The 13774-nt window shown below is 52.2% G+C and overlaps 1 protein-coding gene across 8 annotated transcripts in view; it reads right to left on the bottom strand.

The window, feature by feature from the left end:
- The window catches only part of SLC25A48 (solute carrier family 25 member 48), a 43146-nt gene extending 29794 nt beyond the window's left edge, over positions 1-13352 (bottom strand). For 7 of the 8 annotated variants that reach the window (XM_045059185.1, XM_045059193.1, XM_019832322.2 and 4 more), the window contains exons 1-3: positions 12815-13352; positions 7073-7116; positions 2393-2464 (exon numbers count right to left, since the gene is read on the bottom strand). In XM_045059185.1, the coding sequence (XP_044915120.1) occupies positions 2393-2464; positions 7073-7116; positions 12815-13325 (627 nt within the window). In that variant the 5' untranslated portion in view covers positions 13326-13352. The remainder of the gene's footprint in view (positions 1-2392; positions 2465-7072; positions 7117-12814) is intronic. The other variant, XR_006599147.1, reaches the window with a different exon arrangement.
- Positions 13353-13774: the final 422 nt, after the last annotated feature.

The following is a 13774-nucleotide window of genomic DNA, read 5'->3' as shown; positions in this document are numbered from 1 at the left end:
CCTGGGCCTGGAATGCGTATTTGCCACCAGGGTGGCCGTGTTCTTGGGCTGGACGGATATCAGGCTGCGAGGAGCCCTAGAGGGTAGCACAGACTTGCCAAGCACCATTCTCTGAAACATCTGCCAGGTGCCAGGGGGACATGGGGACACCATAAGAAATCCTCGCTGCCCTCACTGAGCCTACGCTCTGGGTGCAGGAAAGGGGAGGGGGACAGGGCCAGACAAACTGACAGGTGACTAAAATTCAATGGGCCAAGTCTATGGGGAGGGTCTAAGGGGAGCAGAGTCCTCAGAAGGCTTCTGCACATACGCGGAAACCACAGGAGAGGGGGCTGCAGGCTGAGGAGAGGATCCTTTCCACACTGCACTCTTTTAAAAAAAATTTTTTTTAATGTTTATTTATTTTTGAGAGAGGGAGAGAGTGACGGAGGGAGAGAGGGAGGGAGGGAGACAGGGAGGGAGAGACAGAGAACGAGCTGGGGAGGGGCAGAGAGAGAGGGAGACACAGAACTTGAGCTGTCAGCCCAGAGCCCAGTGCAGGGCTTGAACCCACAAACTGTGAGGTCATGACCTGAGCCTAAGTCGGACGCCTAACCGACTGAGCCACCCAGGCTCCCCTCCACCCTGCACTCTTGAGGAACATCACAGACACTCCTCTGAAACCTGGAAAATTCCAGAGGCCCTTGGAGGAGTTAGGCCAGCACATACTTTTAGCTCTGTGCCAAAAGCGAAAAAGCACCAGGAAGCTGTTGTACAAACTCCAGGGCTGACACAAACCTGCTAATCCTGACCTAGGGGTTTGTGCCCTATCTGTCAGAGGCAGGACGCCTCCCACGCACACGTTCACACACAGCCTGCCTCAGGTCCTCCCTCCAAAACAAGCTCCTCCAGATAATGTGGGACATCACTTAGCCCCAAAGTGCTGTGTCTCCAAGGAACGCCCACAGTTCCCACAAAACCCCCGGCGCTGGGATATTGGCTGGCAGGCAATGGGGACCATGTGTGCCAAAAAGGAGAATTGATGGCCACCTTTCAGGGGAGTGACGAACTGCACATCGCCGGGAACAGCTACAGTGAGGTTTGTAGTCCGTTGTCAAGAAGCCTATCAAGAGAGTTAGAACACCCAAACAAAAAACACACCTCTGAGGAAAATCTCCGAGCGCGGATGGGAGGCTCCAGAGCCCCAGGGCACCTCCTATGATGGAGGTTGTGGAAAAGGTGGTGGTCAGCAATGGGGCCAGGTTTCCAGGGACTCAAGGGAAAGCCCAGGGCTGCCACAGGGCTTGTAACTGACCGCTTCTTTAAATTGTCATTTCAGGGGCGCCTAGGTGGCTCAGTCGGTTAAGCGTCTGACTTCAACTCAGGTCACGATCTCACAGTTCGTGAGTTCGAGCCCCGTGTCGGGCTCTGTGCTGACAGCTCAGAGCCTGGAGCCTGTTTCAGATTCTGTGTCTCCCTCTCTCTGACCCTCCCCCGTTCATGCTCTGTCTCTCTCTGTCTCAAAAATAAATAAACGTTAAAATAAATAAATAAATAGTCATTTCATCACAAATCAGAAAATGTATTTTAAACTCCCCAAAGAGGGGCCTGAGAAAGTCTTCGGAAAGCACACGCTAATTCTCAAGAAGGGTACCTGATACCCTCTATAAAATATTATTCAAAACTGGGGCACCTGGGTGGCTCAGTCAGTTAGGTGTGCGACTTTGGATTTCAGCTCATGTCATGATCTTAGGGTTTGTGAGTTCGAGCCCTGAGTCAGGCTCTGCGCTGACAGGGTGGGAGCTGCTTGGGATTCTCTCTCTCTGTCTCTCTCTGGCCCTCCCCCGCTCATATGCATGCGTGTCCTCTCTCTCTCTCAAAAATAAACAAACTTAAAAAAATATTATTCAGTTTTCCCCTTGGAAAAGGAAAATCTTAGGCCTCCTGGTCTCAAGAAACCTGAGGTATAAGTCAGCGCTGGACATCTGGAATCAGAAGGGCCTGGCTCCTGCCACAGGAAGGGAAGCCAGTGAGTGCGTGGTTTAGTGACCTCTCGTTTGGCTTTGAAAATGGACGGGTCACCCTGTTTTCACAGGACTTCTCCTTCCTGTGACTCCAAATTCCTTAGAATTTCTCCAGAGAGGTTACACAAAATCAGGTCTCTCTCCAGTAACACTGCACAAGGTGTCAGGGTTAAGTTTAGGTGACGCACGACACTTGAGGTGTGGTGGTGTGAGATGAGGAGGGAGGAGGCAACGCTGAGCCAAAAGCAATGATCAGGCCTCCCGCCCGATGGGCTGGCGTCAGGACCGTGGCCACGGTGCCCGGCCCTGGGCAGGCTTCGAGCCGTTCGTTCGTGGGAGTCCCTGGCGGGTGCGGCTCCAAGCCCTGCCCCGGGGCGGGGGGCACTTACACTCTCCCTCCTGTACACCGTGCGGATGCAGCTGATGGTGTCCCCGTAGTTGACGCCGGCCTGCAGGCGGGTCTGCGGAGAGATGCAGTGACGTGAGGGCCCAGGCCGGGATCATTCACATCCCCGCTGCCCCAGAGATGCTGCTGACCCTTGTGGCGCCGGGGCCCGGAGAGGGGAAGGCCCTGCCCCAAGCGACCTGGCCAGTGAGGAGGGCTGCGTTTCTGTCCCCACCAGGCCTGTGCTCTGTCCTCTACCTGCACCGCCTCCCTCAATGTCCCATTCAGACCTTGCTGAACATAGCAGAAGTCTTCCTGGTCTGAGAGAAGAACAAAGGCCCGTTTGTTGTTCCAAAGTGATGCCTGAATGATCAACATGTGATCCCTGTCTCTTGACTACAAAAACTAATCCGTGGCCCTGCTCCGTCTGCTGTCCACACTCTGCCGTCCTCAGTATTAGCAGAGCGACTTGTCCTTCTCACTCCCTGGAACCCCCGCATCTCCCCGCTGGAGGATGGGCTGGTCTCCCCACTGGTCTCCCCGCTGGAGGATGGGCTGGTCTTCCCTCTCACCCCTTCGCCTGCATCTGCACAGCAGTCACGCTGTTCTCTTCCAACCACAGTGAATCGCTCCACTGCCCTTCAAAGTTCACTGGTGGCTTCCCAGCAAACGTAGAGTAAACCCCACCCTCTCTGCCAGCGTCCAGGAGGCCTGGCACAGCCTGCCTCTCACGCCTGCATGTCATTTTCTCCATGCCCCTGCCGTCTGTGCCCACCACGTGGCACGTCCCCAAGTCCTTAGAATGTCACTTTCCCCCTTCCCCTCCCTGCCTGAAATTTCTATCAGCCCTTCCTTCCCCCCAGAAGGCTCTTCCTCCAGCTCCTGCTCATCTTTTCGGTCTGAACTTAAATGTTGCAATGGTGTCCTTTCTCTGTTTAATTATGGCTTATTTGGGCTCCCTCTCTATGGCAGGGTCGTCTCGTATTTCCCTCCTGTCCCCAAGCTGAGCATGGCCCTAGCACGTGTCCCCTTTGCACTGGATGAAGGAGGGGCTGGAGGGGAAGATGTGGTGTCCTGTGATGGAGGCTGGCTCTGGTGATCAGGGGCATGAGTTGACAGCCACAGAGGGTCTGAGGAAGCCCACAAAAGGGCCAGGGCACCCCCCTTGAAACTGGTAAGAAGGAGCCCTGAGAACCACAGAAGGAATGATCTGGACCCTGCCCCCTAGAATCCACAGGGTCCAGGGACCACTAAGACCCACGGGGCAGACTAATAGTCTACACTAACAGCCTGAGCTCAGTCTGTAGACAAGTAGCAGAAACTTAGGCAGAACACACATCATAAAAGTGACAGCCTCTGAGGGGAAAATCATGGGTGATGTTTTTCTGCACTGAACTGCATTTCGTTTTCCAACTTTCCTACGATAGACAGGAGTTACTTTCATTATTTTTAGCTTACATAATTTAAAAATGATTTTCAGTACACAGCTCATGTGGGAATACATTTTCTTAATAAAAAAATTCCAACATTCTCCCTCCGCACCCCCTCTCTGAGCTAATAACGATGGCTAACAGCACGGCTAAGAGCTCGACGTTCATCACAACAGTGTTAGAAACCCAGCTGGCCACAGGCAATCTGTAGCGCTCTTACAGGTACGATACGTAAATGGTATCCTATGTTTCATAAAGATTGCTTTCATAATCAGAGAAATGTATTGATTGACTCACTCAACCAGTACTATTGAACGCCTGTTTTATAACAGTCACTGATTTACTCTCAGGAAATTCAGCGGTAGAGAAAACAAACTTACTGGCCTCCTGGAACTTATACCCAAGTGGGGATGGAAAAAACAGCCAATAAAAGGTAATTCCCAATCAAATATATATGCCAGATGATGACAGGTGCCATGGAGAAAAAGAGACCCAGGGTCAAGAGCGTGGGCTGGTTGAAGGAAATGCAATATTAAGTCAGGCGGAGGTGAAGACACCCCGGAAGGTGTAGCAAGATGAGAGCAGGGCATTCATGGTCTTCCCATTAAGCAGACCCTCAGAGGTCTACCTGGGGGTGGGGTATCCCCAACCAGGATGAGAACGTAGGCAAGGGGAGGTGGGCACGGGCCTCTTTCTCGTCCCCATTTAAGACTGGCATAAAGAGGCCGAATGCCCTCTCCCACTGGCCCCAGCGCTGACAGGGATGCCTCTGGGCACCGAATCCACAAAAAGGTTGAGTCCCCAAGAAGAATCAAGTTCCACTGAAAAACTCGCGGGCTCGAATCACTCAAGCAAACCGTACATGAGGAAACTCAACTCAAGAGTCAAACCCAGATCACAGAATAGTTGCAAAACCATGGAGCGATGGTCTCCCCGCCACGCTGAGCACCTGAGGAGGCCGCCCCTGTGGCCAGCAGCACAGTGCACCGTCATAACAGGTGCCTGTATTCAGTGTAGGACAACTACACTCCTGGGGAAACGTGGGGCATCCTACAGAACTTCTCTCGCGGAACCCCACAAACACTAGGCAGCATGGATACTATCCCCTTTCACAGATGGACAAAGCTGTCTTCCTCTATTTGCTTCCTGTTGCCACTGTAACGAATTATGACAAATGTAGCGGCTTGCAACAATGCCTACTTGCTCTCCCATAGTTCACTAGCTGGTCTAAAGGCAGCTGAGCCCTGATTAACAAACCCTGGTAAGTCACACTGCATCAGGCATACACCCCAAATGCCCCAGCCGCACCGAGAGCCAGGTGAGAATCCGGATCCCAGCTCCACGGCCAGCAAGCAGCCATGGGCTGGCTCTCATACTTGGGTGAGGTAGCCAAGGGCAGGGGAAAGAGCCTGACCAGGTCCTTTTAGCTGGGCTCTTCCAAGGGCAAGCCCTGGGACCTCGGACAAGTCACAATGCACTCCCAACATCCCCGCAGGGGTGTTCATCAGGATGCGAAAGTCTCACTCATTACTCTAGCCTCGGTGGCACAGCGACAATCTTCACGACAGCCCTGCCGGGAGATGCTCTTTGCCCATTTTTCAGACGAGAAAAGCAAGGCATGGGGAGGGTAAGGGCTGCACCCTGGGCAGGGGAGAATAGGTGGGGAGGCAGAGACTGTCCTCTAGGTGATTCAGACTCTGAGCCTCTTGCCTGGACCTTTCTCAGAAACTTCAGAGAAAACATCAGCCAGAAGAAAGGAAGGAAGGCTCCTTGTTCTGAGCAGTTACGAGGGCCCCGGGCCACATCCCCGGATGGGATGCAAGGCCAGCCATGCAAGCTGGCATCACCAGGCTGGTGTGCTGAGTGAAGAGGCTCTCAGGCTGGGCAGAGACTGGATTTGATGTATCAGGAAGGGGCAAAGTGGAGAGGAGGACAGCTCCACCTTTTCAGGTGGCCAGACTTGCCTGTGTGGGGAGGGCATGCCTCCAAAAGCCCTATCAGCCCCTGGTCACGCTGAGGGTAAGGGAAGGACACTCTCCCCGGGAGACACAATGGTTGCCTGTGCCAGGAATGTAGCCGGAAGGCCTACGGGGGCAGGGATTGGACATGTTTTGTCTCCTACTGATGCCTTGCTACCCCCATAATGCCTGCAAAAACACGTGTCTAGTAGGTGTTTGATGTATGAGCAAAAGACAGGGCCATAGGGGGATACAAGGAGCTAGGAAATATCTTCAATTATTCAAGACAAATGGGCTGACGCCCTGTCAAGAAGAGAGCAGGCCGGGGCTCTGACCTAAGAGGGGCACACTGTCCCAAAAGGAGGAAGACAGGGAGAAAAGGGACTGTAGCAGCCGGCTGGGAAGGGCCTGAACAGCTCCTCTTTGTGCACGATCCAGCCAGAGCTTTAGACATGAATGTTCAAGTCAGGGGTGAGAAGGCACTATTCGTGACCATGCTCTTAGGGTAAGGCTCTGAGTCCTGGGGACAGGTGGCAAGGATGGGGGGGAGTCACCTCACTCTTCAATGCTTTAATCTGTTGTCTGACCTAAGGCAAGCCCCTTCCCCTTTCGGGCTAGTTTCTTTATCTGTAGAACAAGGAGCATGGATGATCCCAATGTCAGATGGCCCCACTGAGTCCTCACACTCCATGCACCACATCACCTTACAACAGTTGCCCACCCCAGCCCAAATCCACAGTCCTCACCTGATACTGAAGGCTTCCAAAGATTAAGCGCTGACCCACCTTTCCTGGACTCTGATCCTGTAGGTGCTTTCAGAAACCTGATGCATCAGCAACACTGGCCACGCTTTTCCCAAGCACGGCCCCCAGGCAGTGTCCCCATCTCCGCCTCTGCCCGCACTGCTTTCCATGCCTAGAACACCTTTTCTAATCACCTAAAACCCAACCTTAAATTTTGGACTCTGAGGCCACTTCACATCTGAAGCGTTTCCCAGTTTCTTAGTTCCACAGAGACTAAGGGGATACTCACCATTGCCTTGGCCCCCTCCCCCACAGCCCATGAGAACCTCAAGGCAGAAATGGAACATTCACAAAAACAAAATCACTGCCAAGTAATGAGAGGAGAAGGATGATCCAAACCAGTCTTCCTGGCGCCCCACCCCCCCTGGGCTGGCACACAGAATCTGCCCTGGGCTGGAGACTGTCTTGGGATCAGAAACAGCAGATGCATTCCTGGAGGCAGACTCACTCCAGGCCCCCTTCCAAGAGGTAATGGCAAACGTGGTTGAAGTACCTTGACCGTGTCCAGAGGGTGACCGACAATGACGCTGGCTGCACCTGTAGATCAAAGAAAAGGACCTGGTCACTCAGCCCCTGGGCTTCTCACGTGCGTGGGCTGCCTCTTGGGATAAGACAGGGGCTCAGGCACTCACATTCACTCATTCACTCAATGCCCAGTTGCCTCCCCCTCCCGGAACGTGCCGAGCACTGGCAAAGGCACTGAGGAAGGCAGAGAAAAGGAAGTGAAACCTGGGCTCTGCCTCGAGAAACGAGCACCCCAAAAAAGGACAGTGAGGGTGCTGGGAAAACTGGATACCCGCATGCCAAAAAATGAAGTTAGACCCCTACCTCATACCATACACAAAAAATGAACTCAAAACAGACCAAAGACCTAAATGGAAGTACTAAAACTATAAAAATCATTTACAAAATGCAGGAGGAAATCTTCACGACCTTAGATGGGCAACAGATTCTCAGACAGGACACTAAAAACACAAATAACAAAAGAAAAAATGAGGTGGGTATCATAAGAATTAAAAACTTTTGTGCAGCAAAGGACACTATCAAGAAAGTGAAGACAACCTACAGACTGGGAAGAAATATCTGCAAATCATATATGTGATAAGGCTCTAGTATCCAGAATTTATAAAGAATACTTACAACTAAAAAAAAAAAAAAAAAAAAAAGGGATTTTTTTTTTAAGGGCAAAGGATTTGAATAGGCATTTCTCCAAAGAAAATACAAAATATACAAACGGCCAACACGTAAATGAAAAGATGCCTAACATCACGAGTCATTAGGGAAACGCAAATCAACATCACAGTGAGAGGCAGTCCCCCTTGTCACCTCCTAGGATGGCCCTAATTTTTTTCTTTTTTTAAGGAAAATAAGAAGGGTTGGCGAGGATATGGAGGACTGGAATTCTTGTACGTTGCTGGTGGAGATGCAAAATGGTGCAGCCATTGTGGAAACAGCGTGTCGTTTCCTCAAGAACTTAAACAAAGAATTATCACATGGCCCAGCAATTCCACTCCTAGACAGATACCTAAAAGAACTACAACAGGCACTGAGACATGTCCATGAACATATGTGAGCACAGCAGCACTATTCATGATGACGAAATGGTGGAAACAGCCCAAATGCCCATCAGGGGGTGAGTGGGCCAATAAAATGCGGTAAATCCATAAAATGAATGTTGTTAGACATAAATAGGAATGTAGGGCCGATGCTCGCCATCACGTGGGTGAACGCTGAAGATGTGATGCTGAGTGCAGGAGGCCAGACACAGAAGGTCACATATCATCTGACTCCATTTACGTGAATTATCCCAAATAGGCAAATCCAGAGAGACAGAAAGCGGACAAGTGGTTGTCAGGGCCTGGAGAGAGGGGAAATAGGAATGACTTGTTGGGTCCAGTGACTTCCTTGGGCGTGAGGAACATCTGGAACTAGACCAGAGGGGGCTGTTGTACAACATTGTGACCATACGAAATGCCACTGAATCGGGCACCTTTAAATGGTTAATTCTACATTATGTGAATGTCACCTCAAATAAAAAGGGGAGGGTGTGAGGAGAAAACCCACAAACTTTTCGGTTACCTGAAAGATTACTTCATCTTTTCGATACCTCGCTTTTAGCACGTGTAGGTGGGAGTAGCATCAGCACCTGCCTCACAGTTCCATTGTAAGAATGAAGAGAGGTAATGATTGTAAAGTACCAACAGAGTCCTGGCTCTTATAGGCTGTTGAAAGAGAGATGCGGGGGCACCTGGGTGGCTCAATCGGTTAAACGTCTGATTTTGGCCCAGGTCATGATCTCACAGTTCTTGAGTTCGAGCCCTGAGTTGGGTTCTGTGCTGACAGCTTGGAGCTTGGAGCCTGCTTCAGATCCTGTGTCTCCTTCTCTCTCTGCCCCTCCCCCCACTCATGCTCTATCTGTCTGTCTCTCTTTCTCAAAAATAAACATTAAAAAATTTAAAAAAAGAGAGAGAGATGCTGCCACTATCCAGTTTTGTTTTGTTTTAAAGAAGGCCTCTCCTTTAAAGGATACTCTGGATTTCTCTTCTCACAGAAAAAAGCCAATTGACACACAAAATCACAAGGCTTGCAGTTTCAGAGGGAAGCAAGGCTGCTCCGAGGCCACACAGATGAAGACGCCCTTACAGAAGCTGGTGACTGCGAGGTTGAAATGGGAACCAATCCTCTATGACAAATTCCCCGTCACCCAGATGAGGAAGTTTCTCTGCTAGCAGCCGTGATTTCATCAGGTAAAACAGTGCTGGAATACTAGATGGGTAGAGAGGCAGAGGAAGCAGCTAACACCAGAACAGGTGTACCCTTGGTCTAGAACCTCCAGGTCCCTCTCAGCCCCTCCTTCCCACAGAAGTGGGCAGAGGCAGAAAGGTGACAGCGGGAAGTTCACTCTACAGGAACCCCTCCCAGCAGGGGAAGAAAGGACCTCTGGTCCCAGACTCCAGTTGTTTCCTCCCTAGTGAGGGCAGCCTTCACTACAGGTGTCTCTTGGCCCAGGGAAGCAGACCCAGAGCCCATCTTGGACCTGTGTCTCCCTGCTCATTCATTAGCCCACCCACCTGAAAGCAGGAAATGCAAGATAAGAAACAAGACAATCAGGCCAGGGGTTTCCAGACCCGAGGACCTCACAGACCAGTGAAACTTCAAACAAAATGTAAAGGATACGATGGTGAGATTTTATTATGCAAGTTCATTAAGAAAGAAAATAGGTACAGATGAGTACAGGGGTTAAGACGGCCTGGCATCAGACTCTCTGCTCATGCCAGACACATGGCCTTGGACAAGTCACTGGATGCCCCTTTGTTCCCATTTCCTCGTCTGTGAAATGAGGATCTGTACCATGGGGATGTACAACCTCACTGGGGTTATAAAGAAATATATAAATAGCCAGAAGACCGCACATTGTATGATTCAATTTATACAAAATGCCAAGAAAAGGCTAACTTATGCAGCCAGAAAGGAAATTCACGGCTGCCCCGAGGGAGGGGATGGAATTTAACTGTAAACGGGCATGAAGGATCTCACAGGGAAGAAAATGGGCTAAAACAAATTTATGGTAAATGGCTGCAACACTGGTAAAGTCGCTAAAAATTACTGAATTACATACTTGAAATGAGTATATATTAGGATATGTAAAATAGCCTCAAGAAAGTTGTTTTAATATTTACTATTTATTTATTTATTTATTTATTTATGTTGATAGCATGCATGTGGGTGAAGGGCAGAGGGAGAGGGGGAGGGAGGGAGAGGGGGAGGGAGAGAGGGAGAAAGGGAAGGAGGGAAGGAGGGAGGGAGGGAGAGAGGGAGGGAGGGAGGGAGGGAAGGAAACAAAGAATATCTCAAACAGGCTCCATACTCAGCATGGAGCTGGACATGGGGTTCGACATGGGCTCCATGAGGGGCTCACCCCCATGACCCTGGGATCGTGACCTGAGCCGAAATCAAGAGTCAGACACTTAACTGACTGAGTCACCCAGGTGCCCCACAGTGAAGTTGTTTTAAAAATACATGTGTGCGGGGAGTACCTGGGTGGCTCAGTCGGTTGAGCGACTCTTGATTTCACTTCGGTCATGATCTCACAGTTTGTGAGTTCGAGCCCCTCATGCGGCTCAGAGCTGACAGCGCAGAGCCTGCTTGGGATTCTCTCTCTCGCCTCTTTCTGCCCCTCCCCCACTAGCAATTGCTCTCTCTCCCCCTAAATAAATAAATAAATAAATAAATAAATAAATAAATAAATAACAACTTTAAAAAAACACATGTGAGGGCCCCTGCACTGAGCAACCGACTGCTGATTTTAGCTCAGTCACGACATGATCTTGCAATCATGAGACTGAGCCCGACGTTGGGCTCCACACTGGGTATGGAGTGTGGTTGGATTCTCCCTCTCCTTCTCTCTCCACCCCTCCCCAGCTCACACACTCTCTCTCTCTCTCAAAATAAATAAATATTAAAAAATACACGTGGCACTTAAACAGCCTCTGCTACCTACTAAGTATTCAGTTATTACACTCTTCTCACTTCACAGAAGTGAGAAAGCCCCGAGAGCAAAACACCAGAAATGTTAACATAAAGAAAGTAAGGACCATCGCAGAATAAAGGACCATCCACTGCTTACTGCGTGACTTGGGGAAGGCCCCTGAGTCATCACAGACCTGGAGCTACTCTGACAGCCTCACCCTCTAGGGCATTTCTCAAACCCAGCCAGGGGCAGCCCTCCTGAAGTTGGTCTGGCTACTTCAGTGGACAGCCTTAAGCAGGGAAGGCTCTCCCTCAGGGTGGGTGATGGTTGGCCAAAGGGGTGGCTCAGTAGGTTAAGCATCTGACTCAGTTTTGGCTCAAGGTCTCAGAGGTTCAGGAGTTCTAGCTGGGCATCTGGCTTGCAGAGCCTGCTTGGGATTCTGTCTCTCTCTCACTCTGCCCCTCACTCGCTCTGTCTCTTTTGAAATAAACGTTAAAAACATTAAAAAAAAAAAAAAGAAGAGGGCTTGGATATAGCCAATGAGCCTCTGGGTACAGCCTCCCGACCCCCTCCCTCACCCCCCCATGGTAAAGTTAGGACACGGTGGTCTCAGTCTGACTCAAGACAGCCTGTACAAAAAACCTGCTTTTGGTAGAAGGAAAGACCTCTGCTCATGACAGGGAGAAGCAGGGGCCCTGCAGCCACCTGTGGGTGGACAGAGGTGGGAGGGGCCACCAGAAAGGGACAGAAGGGGGGGCGGGAATACTATCTGGTCTGTGGCTGTCGTTTCATTTTCATTTTCCTACAAATCGCCTGGTCTTCTCCATTTCCAAAACTCTTGGTGGGGCACAAACATGCTAATTATAGCCTCTGCCTCAGTCCCTCAGGTTTTTAGTTTTGTTTTGGATTCTGTCTTTGGGCAGCGGCTGCATTTGCCAGCACCCCTTTTCTGATGATCCTCTTAGATGGGGCCAAAAGAAAGCTAATACTTAACAAAAAGGGAAGTCCTTCTCAAACCCTCCCCAAACCTGGTCAGTAGCTGAGAAAAGAGGAGAACTAAATCTACTGGAAAGAGAAGATCAGAGAAGTAAGGAAATCAATGCAACTCTCGCCCACGCAAGCCCATCCCAGGTCCAGCAAACAGCGGCTCCAGCAGCCGCTCAAAGGGACGACCTCGTCCAAGAGTGCTGGGAGGAGAGACCGGACAGCCGACAAAGGCTGAAAACGGGAAGGGTTCCTCCTATCTGGCAAAGGGCACCTGCCGCCAGGGGCTGGGCTCCCAGACCGCCGGCACGCTTCAGCCAGCGCTCCTCCTGGGAGCCGCCGGATCGCGAAGCCAGGCGCCCTCCCGCGCCGGGAGCAATCGCCACCCTCGCCCACAAGCTCTTGCAGTCAGGACCCCAACCTCAGGCACACACCGAGTCTCCGAAGGGTGTGTGCGCGCCCGGACTCTCCATTGGCTGTCGGCTTCGACGGCCGGTTTAATCGTTACCGGAGCCGCTTGGGCGGGTCCTCACTTTGAGGCAAAGCCGCAGCTCAGAGAGTAGCTGCGAGGCTGGCGGGGGTCAGCCCCGGCAACAGGCGAGGCACCGCGAGCACAGCGAGGCCAGCGGCAGAGGGGCGCTCGGGCAGCAGGCGGCGCGCACGCTGCGCACCAAGCGGAGGCGCACCGGTGCGGAGCCCCCAGACCCCAGCACCGTGTGGGAGCTCGTCCGGCTCTCTCTCCTTCTCCCTGGCCCGGGCGTCTCCCACAAGCACACTCACCTCCGGGGTGGGGGTGGGGGGCTCCCTCCCATCCAGGGCCGGGCTCACCTCCGATCCAGCCCGCCGCGAAGTCCTCCAGCTGGAAGCTGCCCATGGCCACAGTAGCGGCGCCTCGCGCTCCCGCAGCCGGGTGGGTGCCCAGTGAGAGTCCGCGGGGCGTACCACCCGCCGGCCCGCGCTCGGGGGAGGAGGTGGGAAACTCGGGCGCGCCGTAGGTCCTACTTCGAGTCCCGTCTCCGAGCACAGGACCCGCGGGGCGCCAGCGCTCACCTCTCCAAGGGCCCGTGGCCGCTGCTAGCACGCCCCCAGCGGACCTTAAAGGCGCCGCACCTCGCCCGTCCGGGACGCTGGGGCCCGCGCGGGGCGTTCCCTTAGCCCGCCCTTCTCCCCGCGCCCACTCCTTGCCACCACACGTCCTCGGCGCCTCGAGGCCCAGATGCCCGCCCCCGCCTCGCTCACTCCTCCTCCGAGACACTGCAAGTGGTGTCCGGGACAGTTTGGCCGGCCTCATTACAAGAGGTAGAAAGGCCCTATCCAAGGTCGGGAAGTATTTGATTACAAACACCAAGACCTGTGATAGGATTGTTTACCTGCGAGGATACAGCCTCTTTCCAAAAGAGCACCGAAAGAATTCTAACGGAATGAGCGGCTTTCAGCTCGGCCACAAGTTCTTAGTTGTGATGATCTGATTGGAAGCCAGAGACAGTTTCACTAGACACAGGACACACGATTTTGCCCGTTTTAGAGGTTAGGGACTCTTTCTCGACACACCCTCCACACCTCTCTGGCTAGCCCCAGGTTGCAGAACCCTATCTATCCATGAGTAACAAATAGTGTGTGGAAAGCACTTAGCCCCAGGCTAGGCTCCAAGTCAGCTCTAAATAAACATTAGCTATGAGGATGTCTTCAGGCCAGGGTCTGTGCGTGGAAGGAGTGGGGGGGAGGGGGTGCTTTATGCAT

This window comes from Felis catus, chromosome A1, assembly GCF_018350175.1.
Source record: "Felis catus isolate Fca126 chromosome A1, F.catus_Fca126_mat1.0, whole genome shotgun sequence".
NCBI classification, from domain to species: Eukaryota; Metazoa; Chordata; class Mammalia; order Carnivora; family Felidae; genus Felis; species Felis catus.
The sequence above is the reverse complement of the archived record's forward strand: the minus strand, read 5'-3'. Positions and strand labels throughout refer to the sequence as shown.